We start from the raw sequence: 21,520 nt of genomic DNA, 5'->3' as shown, positions 1-21,520 counted from the left end.
TCTGTGGTGACTAAGCAGGAGAGTGGATTAAAGAGATTTCCCTTTCGTTTGGAAAAAGAACATTGTAAATGGCTTTATACCTTGGACTATTTTGAAATTAACATTAAATTTATGGATTTTGGAGATTCCTACTCTGTCCCTGGGTGATTCTATGAAGAAAGAAAAAATATTTTGGATTTTTCACAATGGAATTTAACAAGCCTAGCAAAAATACTGGGTGCGGTGTAGGAACAAAGACAGGAAGTTGATGCATCACACATGGACTAGACATTCCAAAAGCATTAAAGTGACACACACAATTTTTAAATTGAGCAGATAGACTTTTGAAGTGGAACAGCTGGACAGAAAGGAGAAGGAAGGAAAAAGATAAAATCAAATGTAATTAAATTGAAATGTAATATTTAAAAGCTTAAAAGTATAAATGATTTTTAGATAAAAACTGGAGGGGTTTTGGAGTAATAAAAATAGAAAATAAAAGATGGTAATCAAAATAGAGGATTGAGATAAAGGTGGCTAAAAATATTAAAGAAGAATATATACAAATACGGGATAACTTTAAGAAAAATAAATGTTTGATGTAATATGTTTGACTTTAACTTGTAAGCAATGTTAGATTGGTAAATGTTTAATTATGGTTCTATTGAATGAAACAAGAAGATACACAGACCTTAGTTACAAGGTGTGATTTAATCTAAAATATGCTGGAAATGATTATTATGAAACATATTGAGAACTAATTTGAAAAAGTATGTTGGGAAACTGACATTAAATAGATAATTATATTGCAAGGGAAAATTAAAAGAAGAGGTGATGGGCACCAACTAGTTAAGAGTTTGAGACTCGGGAGAAATATGTTGGAAACTAGTTAAAATGCTGGAAATCAGCTAAACAATGGTAGGAAAGTTGGAGGAGAATAGGCTGGAAATCAGCCAAATAATGGTGGGAGTTTTGGAGGAGACTATGCTGGAAATCAGCCAAATATATAATATGCTGGAAATCAGCCAATAAAATGCTGGAAATCAGCCAAGCAACAGGAGCGGAGTTGGAGGAGATATGCTGGAAATCAGCCAACATAAAATGCTGGAAATCAGCCAATAATGGTGGGAGGCTCAGAGGAGAATATGCTGGAAATTAGCCAAAATAGTGGGTGCTCTGGAGGAGATTAGGCTGGAAATCAGCCAAACACAACATGCTGGAAATTAGCCAAATAATAGAAGGAGGTATGGAGGAGAACATGCTAGCAATTCGTTTAAATAAAATTTTAGGGATGAATCTGTGTAATTTGAAATATGTAAAAGTAATGATAAAATTTAAGATATCAAGATTTGATGGAATGGGTCAAGAGTCTAAGAAATGTAGTTAGAATTTTATTGTATAAATGGTAAGAAAAATGGAGATGTATTGAATTTGAAATTAAGATTTGAGGTGATAAAATTGTGGTTAATAATTAGAAGAAGAGATTATAATATTGTTAAAAAGTATTTTGCAACTGATGGTAAAAGAGATGATAAAGATAATGTGGAGAAGAACCAGATATAAGCAGGATTGATATTTAGACACAAATGAGCTAAAGTAAATATGAAATTAAAATTGTATTGATATAATAGATTTATATAGATAAGGATGTTAGAATCTATGTTAAAATTTATTCTTCTTATGTTTTGAACTTTTACCTGTTAAAGATGCAATGGGAAATTGTGAATGGAGTCTGTCAAAGAAATGTAAGCGTGGTAACCATCTATGACCGAATCGAGTTTTTGCTCTTGAAAGTTATATTTTATGCTTATGTTTGAAAAATAATAAAAAATATTTACCAAAAAAAAAAAGTAACTTTTATTTGGTTCACTTTATGATCTGTTTTTTTTTTTTAAAAATATAGTAACTTTTATGGATTTACTTTCCTGTTCATGACCACAATTTAGTCAATCAGCAAATATCACAAATAAGCTTCCGGTTTGGCGTTGTGGCGAGACAGTCGGGGAAATAGCAGGCTCTGATGAGTCCTGTGAAAACCCTGGCTGCCAAATCGCCGCCGATGGGTCTGCGGACTGAACCCGTCTTGCAGGGACAGGGGAAGAAGAGGGGTGCCTTGGACGACCGAGAGGAATAGGCAAGTTCCTCGGAGGTCGGAGGGAACCCTCTGAGTCGGCAGCGGGGGCAGCAGCCATGGAGGCTGCCACGAAGCTGGGACAAACCAAAACAAGAGATGTGCAGGAGGAAAGTGAAAAAGAACGAAGCTCTGAAGCCGGGTGAGTGACACCACCGTAGGCTTGGAACAACGCTAGAGCAATAATTGATATTTGTAAGACCCCTAGCCTTAAATAGCGGCTGTGGATTTGAGGGGCTTAGAAAATCTTGAAAAGTGATTTTAAAAGAAGACCCACAGGGAAAATTACTATGGTAATGGATTAATTGGAACAATTAAACATTGAGGCAGGTTGAAAAGCCTGGAAAAAAATTTTAAATTAGAATTGGACTTGGAAAAAAGGGGAAAAAGAAAAGGGATTTAATACTTTTAAAACCAAAAAGAAGAAAAAACTAAATTGGACTGTTTTATAATCACAACAAAATGGAGACTGGTGTAACTAAGGGAAAGTCTGGATTGAGGAGCAACACCTTCCATTTTAAAAAGAAACATTGTAACTTGCTGCTTGTTTGGGAGACGCATGAAATTAATGATAATAGCTGTGAGAGGTTGGAGGTAGAGGCTTTTCCTTTGTCTACAGATGGCTTTTTTGGTGGAAAGAAAGAAGAAATACAACAGAACTTGTATAAATTGAGACTAACTGGCGCAGGAATAAAAGAAGTCAAATGGCACAGGAACAAAAGAAGGAAAGCCGATACACTTTGCAGAGAACTGAAGTAATAAAAAGACTTAATTGATATATGAAGAAACAATTTTGAGAACACCGAAATTGACATGGATTATAAATTGCTAGACAAGGAAATGGAGAAACAAAATACACACAGCTGGAAAGAAGAATACAAAAAGAGTTTGATTAATAAATGAATTGTATTGTTTTGATTATTAATTATAAAAGGAGGTGTCTAAAGAGATATAAAGAGATAATTGCTTAACGCATTGTAGGCCGCCCTGAGTCTCCGGAAAAGGGCGGCATATAAATCGAACCAATAAATAAATAAATAAATAAAATAATGATGGAAAATAAAATAATGTGATTAAAATAGAAAAATGTAGTAAAGATGAAATGTATTGATAAAAAGGAGTTTCTTATAGGTGAATATGATTGTATATGAATATGAGAAAAATCCAAGAAATTTTACTGCAGATAAGGAAATAAAGAAATAAAATATACTTGGTTTTGAAATAAGAATATAAAATAGTTTGATTGAAAATGAAAATGTTATATTTAAATGAATTTTGAATTTAAACAGGAAGTGTTTATAGAATAACAAAGATGGAAAATAAAATAAGGTAATTAAAACAGAAAATTAATGCAAAGGTGGATAAAAATGATATTTTTATATAAGAATAAGAGCATACATGAATATAAGATAAACTTAAAAAAAATTATTAGTTTATAGGAGAATATGTGGAGAATATATATAAATATGTTTGATGCAATAAGTCTCAATGTTAAATTGTAAACAAAATAGAGAATGGTAAATATGATTAAATATGAATGTTTAATTCATTGTTGGATGGTAAAATAAGATACACAGACTTAAGTAGTAAATTAAGATTGAGCTTAATGTATGTTGGAAATGGTTAACATTTAGAAATATGCTGGAAATCATCCAGGAAGAATATGTTGGGAAACAGTGAAATAACAAACACGTTGAAAATTAGCTAAACAAAAGTTGGAGATATGGAGGAGAATATGCTGGAAAACAGCCAAACAAAATATGCTGGGAATCAGCCAAATAATAGTTGGAGATATGGAGGAGAATATGCTGGAAAAAGCCAAAACAAAATATGCTGCGAATCAGCCAAACAATAGTTAGAGGTATGGAGAATACGCTGGAAAACAGCTAAAATAAAATATGCTGCCAATCAGCCAAAATAATAGATAAAACAATAGATATGGGGTGAAGAAGAATATGTTGGAAGATATTCCAACAAATGAAGTGAGATGAATGTGAAATGATTCTGTTAAAATGAAAAGGGCAATTGATGCTACGTTTAAGAAAATTAGATGTAAGTCAATAGGGTTTAAGATTTAAAAATTTGATGAAATGGATCCAGGAGTATAGATAGAAATTTGATTTATAAATGGAAATAAAAATAGAGTTGTGTTTGAAATTTACAGAAAATGAAATGAGGAAAGAGGAAATTTATGGAAAATTAAACATTAATTGGTTCGAAAGAATTCAAATGAATAAATGGAATAGGAAATGTAAAGAAAGGAATGATGAGAGTAGAAAGGAAACGGAATTTGAAAATTTGACATCTCGAATAATAAAAGATGAAATTGGGCCAAAGGGATTAGTTAGCAAAATTTATAAAATTACTAACTTTGATAATAATTCACAAATGGTAATGAAAGAGAATTGGGTAAAAGAACTGGGTATTGAAATTTCTAATCAAAATTGGAATATGAACTGGGTTAGCAGAATAATGAGGACATTATCAATAAGGATTAAAGAACATAATTATGAAGTTATTTGGAAGTGGTATTTGACCCCAATAAGACTTTTTCAAATGGATAATAAAGTGGATAAAATGTGCTGGAGATGTAAAATGGAACTTGGGACATATGTTCATATGTGGTGTAAATGTAATGGGGTTGAACTTTTTTGGTCTAGGATAGAAAATGAAATATTTGAAATGATTAAGAACAGGGTCAAATTGAAATCGGAAACCATATTATTATTAATATTGAATGAAGCAACATTAACAATTGGAGAAAGAGAATTGGTGAGGATTTTGGTTATAATGGGGAGAATTATAATTGCTAGATATTGGAAATTAAATGTTGACTTAAAATTAGAAGAATGGTATAATGAAACATGGAAATTTGTATTAAATGATAAATTGACTTGTGATATTAAAATTAGAAGTGGTATATATAAAGAGAATGTTTTTTGGAACACTTGGCAACCATTTGTGGACTATGCACTTGGGATATTGGATGAATAGGCGCCAGTACCTTATCAAAGAGATTTCTGGAAGAATTGAAGACTTTAATTTCCTAAAACTTCCTTTCCATTTGTATAGCACGCTTGGGGGGGGGGGATTTTTTTTTCTTTATTATTGATTTTTGTATTGTTTTTTTTTTCCTTTTTTCTGTTATTCTTTAACAATAAAAAAAAATAGAGTTGTGTTTATTTGAAAATTAAGATTTGAGAGACTTCCGGTTGGCGCCGCGGGGATCCAGACGGGAAATAGTGGGCTCTTTGGAGCCCCATGAAAACCCTGTCAGCTAAAGCCCCCGCCAGCAGGTCTTCGGACCTCCCCTGTCCTGTAGGGACAGGGGACATGGAGAGGGACCCCTCGGTCAGCCGAGAGGAATGAGCAGGTTCCTCGGGGCCGGAGGCTTGCCTTCTGCGCTGGCGGTGGCAAAGCAGCAGCCATGGCGGCTGCCCTGAAACCGCAGCAACTGGGACACAAGAATGCGCAGAAGGAGAGGAGGAGAAGCGGAGAACAGAGCCGGGAGTTTGTTTGCCGGGTGAGCGACCATCAGCCCAGGCAGGAACTGCCCATGGACTCTGGATTAAGATGAGTCTTTGCCCCAGCCTTAACAGCGGCTGTGAACTATTGGGGCATAAAGGCAAAAGACCTGTTGGAGAACAACGTGAAAGAATGATTTTTTGGAAATGGCTGCATTACAGTGTTGGATATGGGTTTTTTTTCTTTATATGGAAAAATGAGATTGGACTATGTTAGAGAGAGAGGAAGGAGAAGAGGAAATAACTATGCTTTTAAAAATAAAGGAAAAAAAGAAGACAAATGGAGACAGAGAAAATGGCTGCTAATTGGCAAGTGAAAGTGTGAACTTCAGATTGACCTCTTGTTACTGATTTACAGACTGCCTACTTGTTACATAAAGGGAGAAACTTTGTTACTTGTTTCTTTAAACTTGACTAATGGTGGGGGGGGGAGAGGGAGAAAGACTCAGATTAAGAGAGCCTGATTCTGGATAGACAAATTTGTTTATTGGAGGATTTATTGAAGATCAGAAGGAAGAAATTAAATGGAACAATGGAAACTGAACTAACAGATGTGGCAATAAGAGAAGGGTGTGGCAGCACAAGAAGGACATGATGATACCATATATGGAATAGCTAATTTAAAAAAAGAACTAATTTAAAAAAAAAAGTTGGAACTTTGATGGCATTAAAATGGAGAAGAAATATATTTGGACAGATTGGAGAAAGGAATATTGGAACATACTATGTAACAAGACAGCAAATTATTATATTTTGATTTAAATAGATATAATAGTTTTTGGGTGAATGAACAGAGTTAGGAGACATTTCTTTTTTTTTTTCTTATTATACCATCTCTCTCTATTTCCCTTTTCTATTTTTTTTTTGTTTTTATTTGTTTTTATTTTTCCTCTTTAAACTTTTTTTTAAATCTACTTTGGTTTTTTTTCTTTCTTTTTTCCTTTGTTTTGATATATTTCTACCCTCTTCCCTTTTCTTTTTTTCTTTTTTACTATTATTATTATTATTGTTGTATTATTATTGTCACTATTTTAAGGTAATTACATTATTATTGTCACTATTTCCCGTTTTCTATAATTATTATTACTTTTATATAAACATATAAATAACTTGATTAAGAAATGTTTGAAGGAAGAATCATGAGTTTTGGATGTTCTAATGCCTTTTTGAATTTTAAATCTTTAACAAGTAATATTTATAGATTTAATAATCTAGAAGAAAATGTTTTTTCCTTTAAGGTCTTGGATGTTAAAAGAATTATCATAGATTTAATAAGCATAGAAAAATGAATTTAAAATGGTTAAAATGATGTTTGTATTGAAATATGAAATAAGCAAGTAACAGGAGAAAATTTAGGAGAAAATAAGAGATAAGATATTTGTTGAAATGTTTTTTTTTTTTAAATTAGCAAAAGATACGGAGGAGAATAGATTGAAAATACCATTGGTGATACACTTTGAAGTAATTTGAAGCTAAATAATTGAATAAGAGATTTTGGAGTGGAGGAAAATATAAGCAAGATTCTGGTGATCAGAGAAAGAAAAGCTGAGACCCAGTCTTACAAATAGGGTAGGAGTGGAGGAAAGCATCATACTGGAGAACAGTTAATGCAAACTGGGAACCAGTTAAAAATAAAAATAGGAGTTAGGAGCGGAGGAAATATGCACTGGAAAGCAGTTAAAGCAAAGCTGTGAACCGGCCAAAATACAGTTAGGAATGGAGGAAAGCATACGCTGGCTAACTGTTAAAGCAAAACTGTAAACTAGCAAAAAATAAAAAGATAGGCATGGAGGAGACTATACCTGGGGATCAATTGAAATAAAGTTGTGAACCAGTTAAAAATAGGGGTAGGAGTGGAGGAAAGCATTGCTGGAAGGCAACCATCTGAGTTGTGAACCAGTTTTACATTAGATTTAGGAGGAGTAAAGGAGAAGGTTGGTATGCAGTTAAAATTATACTGGGAACCAGCCAAGATAATTAAGGTAAGGAGTGGAGGAAGTATTGCTGGAAAGCAGCTGATTAAGATGCGAACCAGCTCAAAAATAAACCTAGGAGGAAGTGGAAGAGACATTATTGGAGAATAGTAATTGAACTGTGAAACAGTTAAATAAATGGAGAAAGGAATATTGGAAATTATAACTAGGAAATAGATATTTAAGCCATGAATCCGTTAAACAGCTGGTCTAATAGAATTTGAGAATAAATTTGAAGTATTAAGGTAAAATATTTTGGAAGTAATAAAATATAGAAAGAAATGTTGATTTATTTCAAAATGATTTTAAGAGAGGAGGAAAATATTTTTTGTCAAGAATTGGATATCTGTTGTCATTTAAGAGAGATAAAATATAATTTTGAGACAATGGGTTTTAGGATTGAGGAATATATATGAAATATTAATTGTCAAAATGATAAAGATTTAGAAAGGTGTTTATTGTTTAGAATTTTGGGTGTTATAGTAGAATGATAAATGTTTAGAATAAGAATTTTGTCTTTTTTTATTGTTCTTTTTTTTTCTTCTTAAAGATTTTAAAATTTGGAACAAAATTGATTGAGGGAATGTGACTAATTGTACTTATTTTAAGCCGGACCAAACCCCTGCTCTAAAAAGATGTATTTTATGTTTAATGCTAAAAAAAATAAAAATAAAAAATTGGGGAAAAAAAAAAGATTTGTGGTGATAAAATAATAAGGTAAATACTTAGATTAAGATGTTAGAATATTTGTTAAAAATTTGTGTTTTGATTTTTATGTTAAAAGATGTAATGGAGGAAATTCGGGAAAGAGTTGTTAAAGAGTTTTAAGCGAATGTACCAATTCATGACCGGATCAAGACTCCGTTCTTAAAAGATGTATTTTATGTTTATTGTTTTTTTTTAAAAATAAAAATATATTTTTCAAAAAAAAAAAAAAAAAACCAAATAAGCTAACAGTTGCTATGAGCTATGTTTAAACTAAATAAAAAAATGTTTCTGCTATAGCCAACTTTTTTTTAAAGTCACTTCACTTTGTCTCAAGGTTATTTCAAATAAATGTAAGATACAAGCACCTAATATAATGACAATAATAATTTTTCTTTGGAGAATGAGAAGCTTTTAATTAGTTCCTTTTACATACATGGAATTGTACGTATTATTTTTTTAGTAGTATAGAATAGTAGTTTAGCATATTGTTATTCTTCTGCTAAATAGCTTTTAATTATTAGGGAGAATATAATGAAAAATTATACTGCACTTTGTTAACATTACCTGGTTTAATGACAGCATTAGGCGACACTCGAAATATTGAAGTTTTCTGTTTTGGTGGGAGCCCTAGTTCTCTGTACATTTTCATGATAGAAGAACTTCTCTGGAAAAAAACATAAAACTACAGTAAGCATAGAAAAAAATGGAATTTAGATAATATGCAACCCCTTTAAACAATAAAACTAGAATTTAACTTTTTATTGCTCTCACAAATGTCAGCAAACAGAATGACACAGAATGACAGAGAGCATCATTGATTGTAATTGTATAATAGTCTGTATTTTTAAAAAGTGCCAATGCTCTAAATAAAAGTTAATACTCAATTAAAAAGCACAGTACAATAATCTTAATTCTTTTATTAAAACTTTAAATGTAAAATGTTTGAGTTACTGTATTAGTTATTCTATCTGTGCTAGTAAAAGCTGAATGCCGTGAGAGCCCATCTATATCTACAATAAGGTGTTCATTAGAATGTATTTTCATGGAATTGAACAAATTATAAACCTATGACAGAATAGGATTCAAATATAATAAATATTAAATAAATAAGTATTAATAATAAGAAGTATTCCTGGGGTATGCTATGAATTAAAAGCACACTGATACATATAGGTCTCATGTTCTCGCTTCATACTTTGCAAGGAAGCAGCACTTGTGGGAGCAGAAAGGAAAAGGATGCTCTCAAATAGTCACTTCAGAATAAAGCTGGCTTATCCAATATTAAAAACAATACCACAATAGAATCTTGTCACCCTGAGATCATATAGCTCAAAAGATAACAAGCAAGTAACAACACAATCATGTGTATTAAACAGAACACATAAATGAAGCAAAAATGTTATTCCTTTCAGTTCTATTTTATTGGAATCAATATTACCTTTATAAAAATTTCAATAATAAATATGTAGAGCAAGGACAAACACTTATTAGAGGTATATAAAATGAATAAAATGTCATTTTTGTGCAATAATTAAAGGTGCTCTTTTTTACTCATTATTCTACTTCTAGATATGTTCTCACTTGGAATCTGCATGTATGCATCTTTTTTACAAAGAGGCATATGTAATATATACTTTTTTCTCTATATCACACTTTTTATCACGAGGTTTTCAGCAGTTTTTTTGAAAAAAATAAGTCACCTGGCTTAGTAACATAGATAAATCTTAACTACAGCATAAAAGGAAAGAGCATTATTTCAAAAAGGGTGGCATATTCCAGACGACAGGTACTACAATAGAGAAGGCACACTTCCTGGATCACATAAAGTATACAGAAACCCATTAAAAATTGTATTGTCACATATCTCATCAAAGCCAGCTGCCCTGATGTTAGGGCTTCTAATTGCTATCTTTACTTCTTCAATTGTAATTTCACCAGTTTCACCATCTCTTGTTGGGAACACTCTTCATTAAAATTGTATATAGCAGGTGGATTTGACTGGTTAAGAGTTTCCTGGTAGTGTTCAAACCATCTTTTATTCAGCTCATCTTCAGTAATCAGAAGCACATTAACTCTGCCATTGCCAAGCCCAAGTGCAAATGAGAAAGAACGAGGGTTAGGCATCAGGCTACCAACCCATCCCTGTAAAAATTATAACCACTATAGAAACAGCAAAAAGAATGTCAAGAAAATTTCAATCAGGCAAGAGTTCTGTGTGTGTGGAGAGAGGGAAAGGGAGAGGGAGAGGGAGAGGGAGAGAGAGAGAGAGGGAGGGAGGGGAGAGGGAGAGAGAGAGAGAAAGAAACAGGGAATGCAATTTTTATTGTAGTGCCTGCCCTCTGGAACAAAACCTTTCTATAATTTTTTTCAGGCCCCACCTAATTTTCCTTTTTTACATGAACCATTAAAACCTGACTCTTTTTACAGACCTTGTGGTATACTGGATTATGGCTACCTTATGGGCTCATTTGTAAAATGATAGCAGTTTACTCTGCATATTTATTTATTTATTTCATTTTATTGCAATTTATATGCCGCCCTTCTCCCGAAGGACTCAGGGCGGCTTACAAGATAAAAATTCAACAATATGAATTAAATATAAATTAAAATCCAATTAAAATTAATTAAAATTATTACAATGTAAAAACCCCCCTCAACAGGTCAGTCCATTTGATGAAAAAGCCACGTCTTCAGTTCGCAGCAGAAGGAGAGGAGGTCGGGGGCTGTCCTAAGCCCGGTGGGCAAACCGTTCCAGAGGGTCGGCGCTCCCACAGAGAACGCTCTCCCCCTGGGGGCCGCCAGCCGACATTGTCTGACTGACAGCACCCTGAGGAGGCCCACTCTGTGAGAGCGCACAGGACGATGGGAGGATGGCAGAAGATGGTCCTGCAAGTACCCTGGGCCTAAGCCATGTAGGGCTTTATAGGTGAGCACCAGCACCTTGAAACGAACCCAGAGGACCACCGGCAGCCAGTGCTTTGGTATAATATTGCTTTGGTATAATATTATGAAGATTATTTTATTATATTTTTTAATACAATATGCTACCCAAAGTTGAAATGGAGTTGTATCTTCAAATATTTAAAGGTTTGACACTCCTATGAAATTAGGGAAGTTTTGGAGAAAAAGTGATCCGGGTCAATCAATAGGATCTGAAAATGTTCTAGCCTCTATGTTAAAGAATAGTTTATTTCTCTGTGCAATCTGTGTATATGATATAGTAGTACACTATAGCTGCAACATACCTTGTATTAATATGCACTTTATGCAGTACTGAAATATATACAGTTTAATTATATATTCAAAATTGCTACCCAACTAAAATTCCACTAACTCCTAAAATCCAGGTGCTGGATAAGTGATAATATTTTTTTTTTTACAAAATAAAGTATGAGATATAAGTTCAGGACAATATTGTAATGGCAGTCTTAGAAGACAGACTCTAAAGTCAGGAATTTTAGCCTAAATTCACAAGAAGAAAATCAACTTTAACGACTTCTGCTTAAGTTAATAGCCAATATATAGAAGAACATAATAATTTATCAACATTTCATTGTGGAACCATTCAAAAGCTCCTCTGAGCTTCTTTTTTATTATAGTAACTAAATGAATGATCAATGAATGAAAACTGAAAATGGAAGAAATCAACATAGCGGAATTTTGTGGTTAAATGGATTGTTCCAAAAAGCAATTTACATGACTGACAGCAGTAGCACACTTGGATAATCACCATCCAACCAATGGCTGTCAGATTTCCTTGTAAAAATGCCTGATTTTTCAGATTAATTTTGAAGATAGATTGCATTGCCAGAAAATCTATAAATTATTAATCCTCTATAATCCTGCACAGGATCTTGTGATCCTGTCTCACAAGATCATTTTGGAAATCAAAGCTAAAATAATTTAAATAATTTTCTCAGAAAATTTTCTGACATTAAGAGTATCCATACTTTTGATTAAACTTCACTGTAATCAAGACTTATTTCTGGCCTAATATATTGGCAAATCAAGTCATTGTGATCTGTAAATTTGGAATAGCATGATTTAATCCAGGAAAATATATGCAAGAGATTATTAGGTCAAAGAATGATTAAAAGTACAAATTGGCCAGCTAGCCTCATAATTCTGTTCTTCCATAATTTCCTTTCATACTTTTTTCTGTCTCTTTCTCTAAAAAAACCCTTTAATTCCATATATTTGTTTGATGTAAAATGCGCAGATGGGGTATTTCAGATTCCTGTCAGAAAACAAAATGTACACTACTTCACGCCATTTGAAAATTGATTCTATTTAATGCACAATTAAAGTAATATATAAAAACATCAATGTAAAAATAGTGTAAAATCAGATATTAGGTCGGTGATAATATACTAAAGAAGCACTGAAATATTGGTTGTAGAATGGAAATCAGAAGTGTTTTTCTAACTCATTGGCAATATACCAATTATATTTTATTCTAATTTGTTCTCAAAAACATATTTCTTTTAGTATATGAAGGGAGGTTACCAATCTCTGCTTCACTAAATGATAGGTGGAATTACAGACATTTGTTTCATTGTTATAAACTGTGTTAACCAATTAAATTTAAAAAAGCAGGAGAATATTGGTACACAAAGGAACGCCTTGGAGTTCACACCTACACACAGTTCGATGTAGGCCATGGTCAAATTTTGTGTTTCAACAAATCCCTAAATAAACATAAACTGTAGGTAATTCTCAATTTATAAACTGTCGCTTAGTAGGTATAATGGACCTATCTGGGGATACTTATGAACCAGATTCAAAGTTCTGCAGTCACTTGACTAACCTTTGGGTGCTCCGCAGTTGACATTTATAGCCATTTGAGCATCCTGTGGTTACATGATTGTGTTTTACAATGGTTTTCCTAGCATTTACTTCTGGTTTTTGACAGAATTGGTCCACAGAAAAAAATAATTTGCTTAACAATGAAAGCATTTACATAATCACAGCTACAAAAAGGATCATGAAATTAGATTGGTCATGTGGACGACCCAATTTAGAATCATGATATGCAGTCTTCATTATGGTCATAACTTGAGAACTATCTATATATGGTACAAAATACGATACAGGAGGTAGGAAGAATGATTTCAATTAAATATCAATATACCCTAAAAGTTAATATCCTCTAGTCAGATAAGAAACCACACACAGACAAATTGTGGTTGACCGTTTCACCAAAGCAGCAAGCTAAAAAAGCTCCAAATCGATCATGAAGTACATGTATGTAGCTCTTAATGATAGTCACTGGGATTGTAAAATGCAATGTCATGTGATCCTGCTAACTTACAACAAACAGCTGAGGCAATCCCAGTTGCCTTTTAGGCAAATTCTGTACTACTGTAGTCACATAATCACCATTTGTGACTGCCTACCACCTTTCCCATTGCCTTTGCCATTTGTGTCCTTTACTGCTAGCTTCTAACAAGCGATCACATGACTGTGGGATTCTGTGATCATTATAATTAAACTAGCTGTCAAGCACCCAAAGCATGATCAAGTGACAAGGGCTACTATGGCTGCAACCACAAAGATCCATCATCAATGTTCAGTGTTATAGTAACATTGAATGGTCCCTAGATGAGTGGTTGTTCAATGAGGACTAGCTATAAAAGTAAAAATTTGGAATGGACTTCACATTCTCCAGATTTGAGTATTACTGAAAATCTGGAGATCTCAAGCATGCATTACATGTATGTTTTCTGAGCTAGAAGTGGTCTATAAAAAAGGATGGGTAATAATCGATAAGAATGAATAAAAATATTAGTAGCTGGTTATAGGAAACAACTATACAGTTATTTCTGAGATGTGAAAACACTAATTGCAAGCTGTCCAAACTTTTGTCTTGTTTTTGTCATGTTTTCTTATTTTGAATTTATAGAAAACTGCACATAAACAATAATTACACACTCGCAATTACAGAAAGATGTTTAATTTTGTACCATGTAGGAGTTGTGTTAGCTTCTTTTCACTTAGCAAATAACTGAAGCAGACATTTTGACGACTATCTATAGCACACAATTATATATGCATGTAAAAAGACTGTAAAATGAATGACTAAAACTTTCCTGCATAGCCCAATATGGCATCATTTATGAATTATAGTTTATACTATGTTTAATCATTAGTCAAAATAAACAAAACACTAAAGGCACTAGAACACAAAAGCAAACATCTTAGCTTCATAAATGTTCCGTGAAAAAATGTATTGGTATAAGATCATCTTCAAGAAATTATGACAAAACCAGAAAGTTTCCTTAAAAAAGACCAAAAAAAGACAGTCTTTTAAATTATTAAGACATCTTCTTTCTAAAAAGCATTCCTTTGGATAATGCAATAAAAATTGTTGTCCCACTCCAAAAAGAAAAATAAATCAGACTTACATGGAATTCAGACACATTTTTCCCTCCAACAGTTAGACTGGGAGTTTTCCCATCAAATTCTTCTTTGGGTGTGTATTTAATAACATGGCAGTCTTGAACCTACAAAAAATTATTCAGGTTTATCACATATTAGTTGAGGAAAAAGACAATTAGCTTTAGTTCTAAACTTTCAAACTGTTTTTGGCTTCAACAATCTATTTTACATCTAATTCTAGATAATAAGATGTGAGATTCTATTCTGGTATGTTTATGTGTGCACAACTTTATTTAGTTATATGACTGTTATATTAAATGCATAACTTTGGACAGCAAACAATTGTAAAATCAACATAAAAACTCTTCAGTCAATTAAAATAATCCAATAAAAAGAAATAAAGAAAACTGAGGCACTATACAGCGTTTCCAGGAAAACAGATACACATTTATTATTTATTTATTTATATTCCAGCTTTATTATCTTTGCAAATAACTGAAGGTGGCAAACATATCCAACAGACTTCCTCCTTCTATTTTACCCACAACAACAACCCTGTTGGGCTAAGACTGGCCTGATCACCCAAAGGCTAGAGCAGGACTTGAGCTGATGATCTCCTGCTATCTAGCCTAGTCCCTTAAGCACTAGACCAAATGCCTGAGAGGAAAATCAGGCTTTAATAGCCTTCTGGAAGACAAAGATGGCCTATTATTAGATTCTACAACCTTAGGTTTTGTAACTCTCTTTGCAAACTAGAATCTGAAAGAATTAATGTTGGGGGAATGCTTGGTTTGTTTAAAAACAGTATAATATAAATCCCACTTCAGAGATGACGTTGATTGTTTTCTTTTTGGAAAATTCATGAACATGGTAGTGCTTCTAAGATGTAGACCAAGTTGGAATTATGAGGCAGCATACACTAGCACACTGTGAACAAACATCACCAGCATTTCAGCTTTGAAACAAATCCAGCCACGCCCTACTCTAAAAATCCTGCTTTATCTGGGTGGGTAAGAATTATTACACTATTATCATTTTATTGATTGTACTTTTATTTTATTTTTTTTGTAAATATTTTTTTATTTTTTTCAAACATAAACATAAAATATAACTTTCAAGAACAGAGTCTCGATCTGGTCATAGATAGTTACCACGCTTACATTCCTTTAACAAGCTCCATTCACAATTTCCCATTACATCTTTTAAAAGTAAAAATTCAAAACATAAAAAAAACAAATTTTAACATAGATTCTAACATCTTCATCTAAACAAGTCCATTATATCAATACAATTTTAATTTCAAATTAAATTTAGCTCATTTTTATATCTATATATCAATCCTGATTATATCTGGTTCTTCTCCACATTGTCTTTGTTATATCTTTTACCATCAATGTCAAAATGATTTTTAACAATATTCTAACCTCCTATTCTAATTATTTACCTTACAATTTTATCACCACAAATCTTAATTTCAAATTCAATACAACTCCATTTTTATTACACTTTATAAAGCAAAGTTCTATCTATATTTCTTAGTCTCTTGACCCTTTCCCTCAAATCTTAATATCTTAAACTTTATCATGATTGTACTTTTATTGATTGCTTATCAAAGTTCTCTTTCTGAATTTATTTTTTTCCACCTGGACTAAGGTTTTTTTTGTATTGAAATTTTTATGTGAAGTGCAATACATAACAAATTAAATATTATTATTATGTATTCTCTGCCTTACCTGAAGCATTGTGACAGGTATTTTTTTACCCTGCTTAGTCCATAATGGCATCATTCCCAACTTTACTGCAATAATACCAACTCTTTTAGAACCTGTGAATAAAAGAATGAAACAATCCTTTCTTAAATTTCAAGCCTAATGGAGTTCAGAAAGTCATGACAGATTAATTCTTAAATTAATTCACAGCATGTACAGATCCTACAAACAGCATCTTGCAACACAATCAACATTCAAGTGGCAGCTACTACTATTTGATAGATAACATTTAGATTAAATTACACTGGACATGTTATGAAAACAAGTAATGTCAGCTATTTTAATGTCTAATGTTTTTAAACATATAGGGGCAACAAGTACCATGCGATGTTGCTGTGTTATAACTGCACTGCCATCCTTTACTATACATTTAACAAAACTATATCCCTCCCATTGTAGTGTGAACTACAGGCCAATGATGGCTAACCTTTTTGCCATTGCATTCCAGGAGGCGGGGTATGGGGGGGCTCGTGCACGGGCATGCCCACACCCATAATTCTATGCACCCTGCCCCCATGCACGCGTGCGTGACACACACACACACACCTCCACTCCTGGCATGTGATGGCCCGGGAGGCCTGTTTTTCTCTCTCACCTAGCTCCAGAGCCTCTCTATTGAGTCTGGGGAGGGTGAAAACGGCCTTCCCCACTCCCCCCCGAGGCCAGAAACGGCCCATTTCCCAACTTCCGGTTGGACAGGAAATGACTTTTTTGCTGTCCCCAGCCTCCAGAGACTAGGGGCTGGGGACAGCAAAAAAGTCACTTCCTGTCCAACCGTAAGTTGGGAAACGGGCCATTTCTGGCCTCCAGGGGGCCTCTGGGGAGGGCCCTCCTCAGACTCCTAGAGAGGCTCTGGAGCCAGGTGAGAGAGAAAAACGGGGGCCTTTCCCCCCCCCAGGCCCTCTGGAGACAGGAAACAGCCTGTTTCCCTACTTCTGGTGGGCCCAGAAGGCCCAAAAATCAGCTGCGTGCGCCAGAGCTGAGCTCGCGTGCCCACTGATATGCCACAGGTTCACCATCACGGGTCTAGGCAGTGTATTAATCCTATGGATATAACTGGCATTTGCACCTCACTATGGAATAAGGGCCAGGTTACTTGAGGGACTACTATACTTGTCCAGTTTATTTCGTCCTGCAGGGTTAGCACAAACCAGGTTTCTTAAAATTAAGCAATATCATCTGTCAGGATCTTGGAAGTGCCTCTTCTTGGTCGCAGTATCTGCCATCTGCAATGAGAGCCAGATGGCCCCCACACTGCTATTGTTTAAAAGAGGCATAAAGGTATGGCTCTTTACCCAATCTTTGGTGAGGGAAAGTGATACTTCTGGCTTCCTTCCATCTAGTCTGTTGCAGTTCACTATCTTTTGTCTTTAATGTTTTATTGATTTTATTGTAATTTCTTTCTGTACTGTAATGACTTTGAGAATCAGGCAGCAAATGAGTTTATTATAATGGAGATATGCATAAGAATTCCCCAGAGTTGGACTTGTTGAAATAACTGTTATTTGACTTGCCAATAATTGGCATAGACTTTCACAGATTACTGTAAAATATATAAACTTACTAAAGTGAAAGTAAAAGAATCATAAGATGCAATTTTAGTAGACCTAATTCATTGATTTGAAATATGTTTTTTTTATTATTATTATTCATATTTCTATGCCGCCCACTCTCCGAGGACTCTGGGCTTACACCAAAGATAGTATACTAAATAGCATATTGCCCCCAACAATCTGGGTCCTCATTTTACCCACGTCGGAAGGATGGAAGGCTGAGTCAACCTTGAGCCGGTGAGATTTGATCCACTGATCTGCTGAACTAGCAGTCAACTGAAGTAGCTGCAGTACTGCACTCTAACCACTGCACCACCTCGGCTCCTTTTTAATTAAGGAATTATATATATATCCAATCTAGGGGTAAAATGTAGAATTTGTTACTACCGGTTCAGTGGGCATGGCTTGGGGGGGGGGTGACTGGGTGGGCATGGCCAACTTTTTTAAAAAAAAAACTTTTCAAAGCATTTTTTCTAATGCTTTGAAAAGCCTCTCTGACGATCAGGCAACTCAGCTGGGATCGTCAGAGACTTTTCAAAGCATTTTTTTTACCATCTCTTCAGCCAAGAGGTTGCAGAAAAAAATGCTTTGAAAAGCCTCTGACAATCCCAGCTGAGTCGCACGATCATCAGAGGCTTTTTTTTTTTTAACTTTTAAAAGCATTTTTTCGTCGGAAGAGTTGTAGAAAAAATGCTTTGAAAAGTTTTTTAAAAAAAGCCTCTGATGATCGTGCGGCTCAGCTGGGCATGGGGGAGGGGGGGCACAGGGATTTTTGCTACCGGTTCTCTGAACCACCTGCCACCATTGCTATCGGATCGGGCAATCCGGTCCAAACCGGGAGCATTTCACCCCTGATCCAATCAGATATATCCAGAATAACCCTTTACTTTATCCTTGAATTTATTGTATACCAACCTGGCTCCCATGAGTGCAGAGGCCAAGGCTCATCTTTCAGAGGACAAAGTTTACTAGCAGTTTGAGCTTTATATTCTTCTGTTGAAAGTTTCTTAAGGAACTCAACATTTTCTTCTGAAAGATGCTCATCCCACCATGTGCTATTGTAAATAATATGCCGAGCTGTGACCAACCACAGATCCCTACCAAAGAGAAGAAAAATAAATTCAGAAAAATGCATGTTTGCATTTTCAAACTTCCAGTGCAATAACCTTGACTTGTTACTTTTATGCCCAACCTACCAATAATAAAGAAAGGGTCAGGAAATAATGATCATAATACAGGACTAGGAAATTTCTGCAATTTGTATCCTAAAAGGAAAAAATATAACTATGGAGGGTTAGGTTCTTAGAGCAATTAATATCAGCTGATGTTGAAATGCACAAAATTTTTAGAACAAAGGCAGCACCTAGATTTTGACTGAAATACTAGAGTAGTGAGGGTTTTTTTCAGAAGCATCTTGCCATTGGCTCTTTCCTAGAAGAAAAAGTGACTAGCTCCATTGTCTTCACACCCGAGGCAGGACTAAAACATAAAGTCTCCTGGTTTCTAGCCACTACACCAAACCAGCATATCTTGGAGGTTATAGAGCAATTTGTAATTACTCGTTTGTGACTTGAGGATCCAATCTGAGACTAATGATGGTGTAAAACAATTTTTTTTTGAAGGTGGTTAATATCATTATTCCAGACTGGGAAAAAGAGTAATCGGATTCAACAGTTTAAGAGCTATTGTGCTAGGAGCTGCATTTCAAAAAGGAAGCAGGATTAGAAAAAATAAATAGACAGAGATCAAATGTAGGTCTGATTCTATGTAAATTAATTTTAATTGTAATAAAATAAAATTCTTTTTCTCTTTCTTTCTCTCTCTCTCTCTCTCTCTGAAAAATAGAGAAGTTGAAGCATTAAGAAAGATTCAGCCATGCTGGTATAAACTTAAATCTTTCAAATATATATGTTAACATACCGAAGATCAAGTGTATGGTACAATTATACTGACAAACCTGTTCCCTTTGGATGAATAAGGAGACGCTAGAAGTTTATATGGGGTAAAGATTTAGGCTGCATTATTTACAAACTGTATAACTTTCCCCACTTATCTGCATTAAGAATATGCCTTTTTTATTAAATCATCCCATGCTGCCAACTCCTACAAATTTCCAACGAGCAACAGGGATAAATATGCAAACCTGGTTAAGGGTGCTAATTTTCTGGAAATTGGGCTCAGTTGCCTGCTACCTATATTATGTGCATTCTTACCAGGCACTCTTCCAAATTCTTTTACTCTTTATCCCAGCGAAAATGGGGATCACGTAAAGGAGAGAAAAGAGGAAAACTAGTTTGATAGCATTATAGGCAACACTACTTGGGGAATACTATTGACCTTGAAGATCCGATGACTAAACTCAACACTGTTCAATGCCTTTCTTGTAATTCTTTGTCTCCGCATTAAAACTGTCCCCCAGCTTGACTCACGTGCAGTTCCTGGAGGTAGAAAAGCTTTAACCCAAACAATCATGCATAGATACGAGTGATTCGTGTTGGATTTTTACTTTTCTTATCGTTAAGCGAAAGGCAGATCGGGGGGGGGAGCTATTTGTACACAAAGGACACCTAAAAAGAATTATACGTGTAGCAAAACAAGTGTCCCTCGGCTCCATCCCGCCACAGACTTACTGTCGTCTAAATCCAACTTCCGCAGCCTCCGCTGCCCCGAGAACTGAATTAAGGATGCCTCCAGGTAACAACCGTCGCAATCCTACACGACACAGCACGCCAACTCCCGACATGATTCTACATCAAATAACCGGTCGAAACAGCGTTCAACCGAAAAAATCTTCCTCCCGCGGTCCCCATTCTTAAGTTCCGGAAATATTTCATTCCTACTTACTCCACTTTCAGAGGAAAAGGTGGAGCTTATACTTAGTTCATAGAATATTCGAGGCCAGAGAGCCCTCTGTAACTTTGGGGGGGGGGAGTATAGTTTGCGTCACATTAGTGGCCTCTGCTGAATGAAAGTCGTCACTGCAAGAAAGGTGGTATTAGTGCATTCAGCTCTTGTTTTGAAAAGGGATTTATAGGAAAGCTAGGAGACATTGAAGCGTTTCAACATTTTGGGATTTGGTGAAAACTCCCCCCAAAAAAAGTACAAAAGAGAACGCACTTCTCTCCTGATACAGGGGGTCTCTACTCTTATATCACTTTTTAAATCCATCTTAAACGTTTTGCTCTTAGAACTCCTTCTCATTTTTAAACATTATGGAGGACTCAACAAAAATTATTTGTATTGGTTGTATTTATTGTATTTAAAATTAAAAATGACACATTTGTAAAATATTTTTGAATCATATAAAATGACAATATTAAACCCATATTAACATAAAACATTTTTTCATAAAAACTTTTAACAAAAAATAAGAATTATATTGTTTTAAAATTTTACAAATATCTTTAATATCTGGCAATTTTGATTTTGCCAGACTGTAGAGAGAATCTTGAGGACCACTTTAGAATGATCTAAATAGGATATGGATCTATCTGCTGCAAATCTTGTT

At 34.4% G+C, this 21,520-nt stretch overlaps 1 protein-coding gene across 1 annotated transcript in view; it reads right to left on the bottom strand.

Annotated features, from left to right (window-relative positions):
- MRPL3 (mitochondrial ribosomal protein L3) overlaps positions 1-20,877 on the bottom strand; it is a 62,599-nt gene extending 41,722 nt beyond the window's left edge. The window contains exons 1-5 of the mRNA XM_060683748.2: positions 20,643-20,877; positions 18,928-19,109; positions 16,424-16,515; positions 14,717-14,815; positions 8,877-8,976 (exon numbers count right to left, since the gene is read on the bottom strand). Coding sequence (XP_060539731.1) covers positions 8,877-8,976; positions 14,717-14,815; positions 16,424-16,515; positions 18,928-19,109; positions 20,643-20,755 — 586 coding nt within the window. The 5' untranslated portion in view covers positions 20,756-20,877. The remainder of the gene's footprint in view (positions 1-8,876; positions 8,977-14,716; positions 14,816-16,423; positions 16,516-18,927; positions 19,110-20,642) is intronic.
- Positions 20,878-21,520: the final 643 nt, after the last annotated feature.

The sequence above is a fragment of the Pantherophis guttatus genome, chromosome 4 (assembly GCF_059756535.1).
Source record: "Pantherophis guttatus breed Tessera chromosome 4, ASM5975653v1, whole genome shotgun sequence".
Lineage (NCBI taxonomy): Eukaryota > Metazoa > Chordata > Lepidosauria > Squamata > Colubridae > Pantherophis > Pantherophis guttatus.
This window is presented reverse-complemented; position numbering and strand designations above follow the sequence as displayed.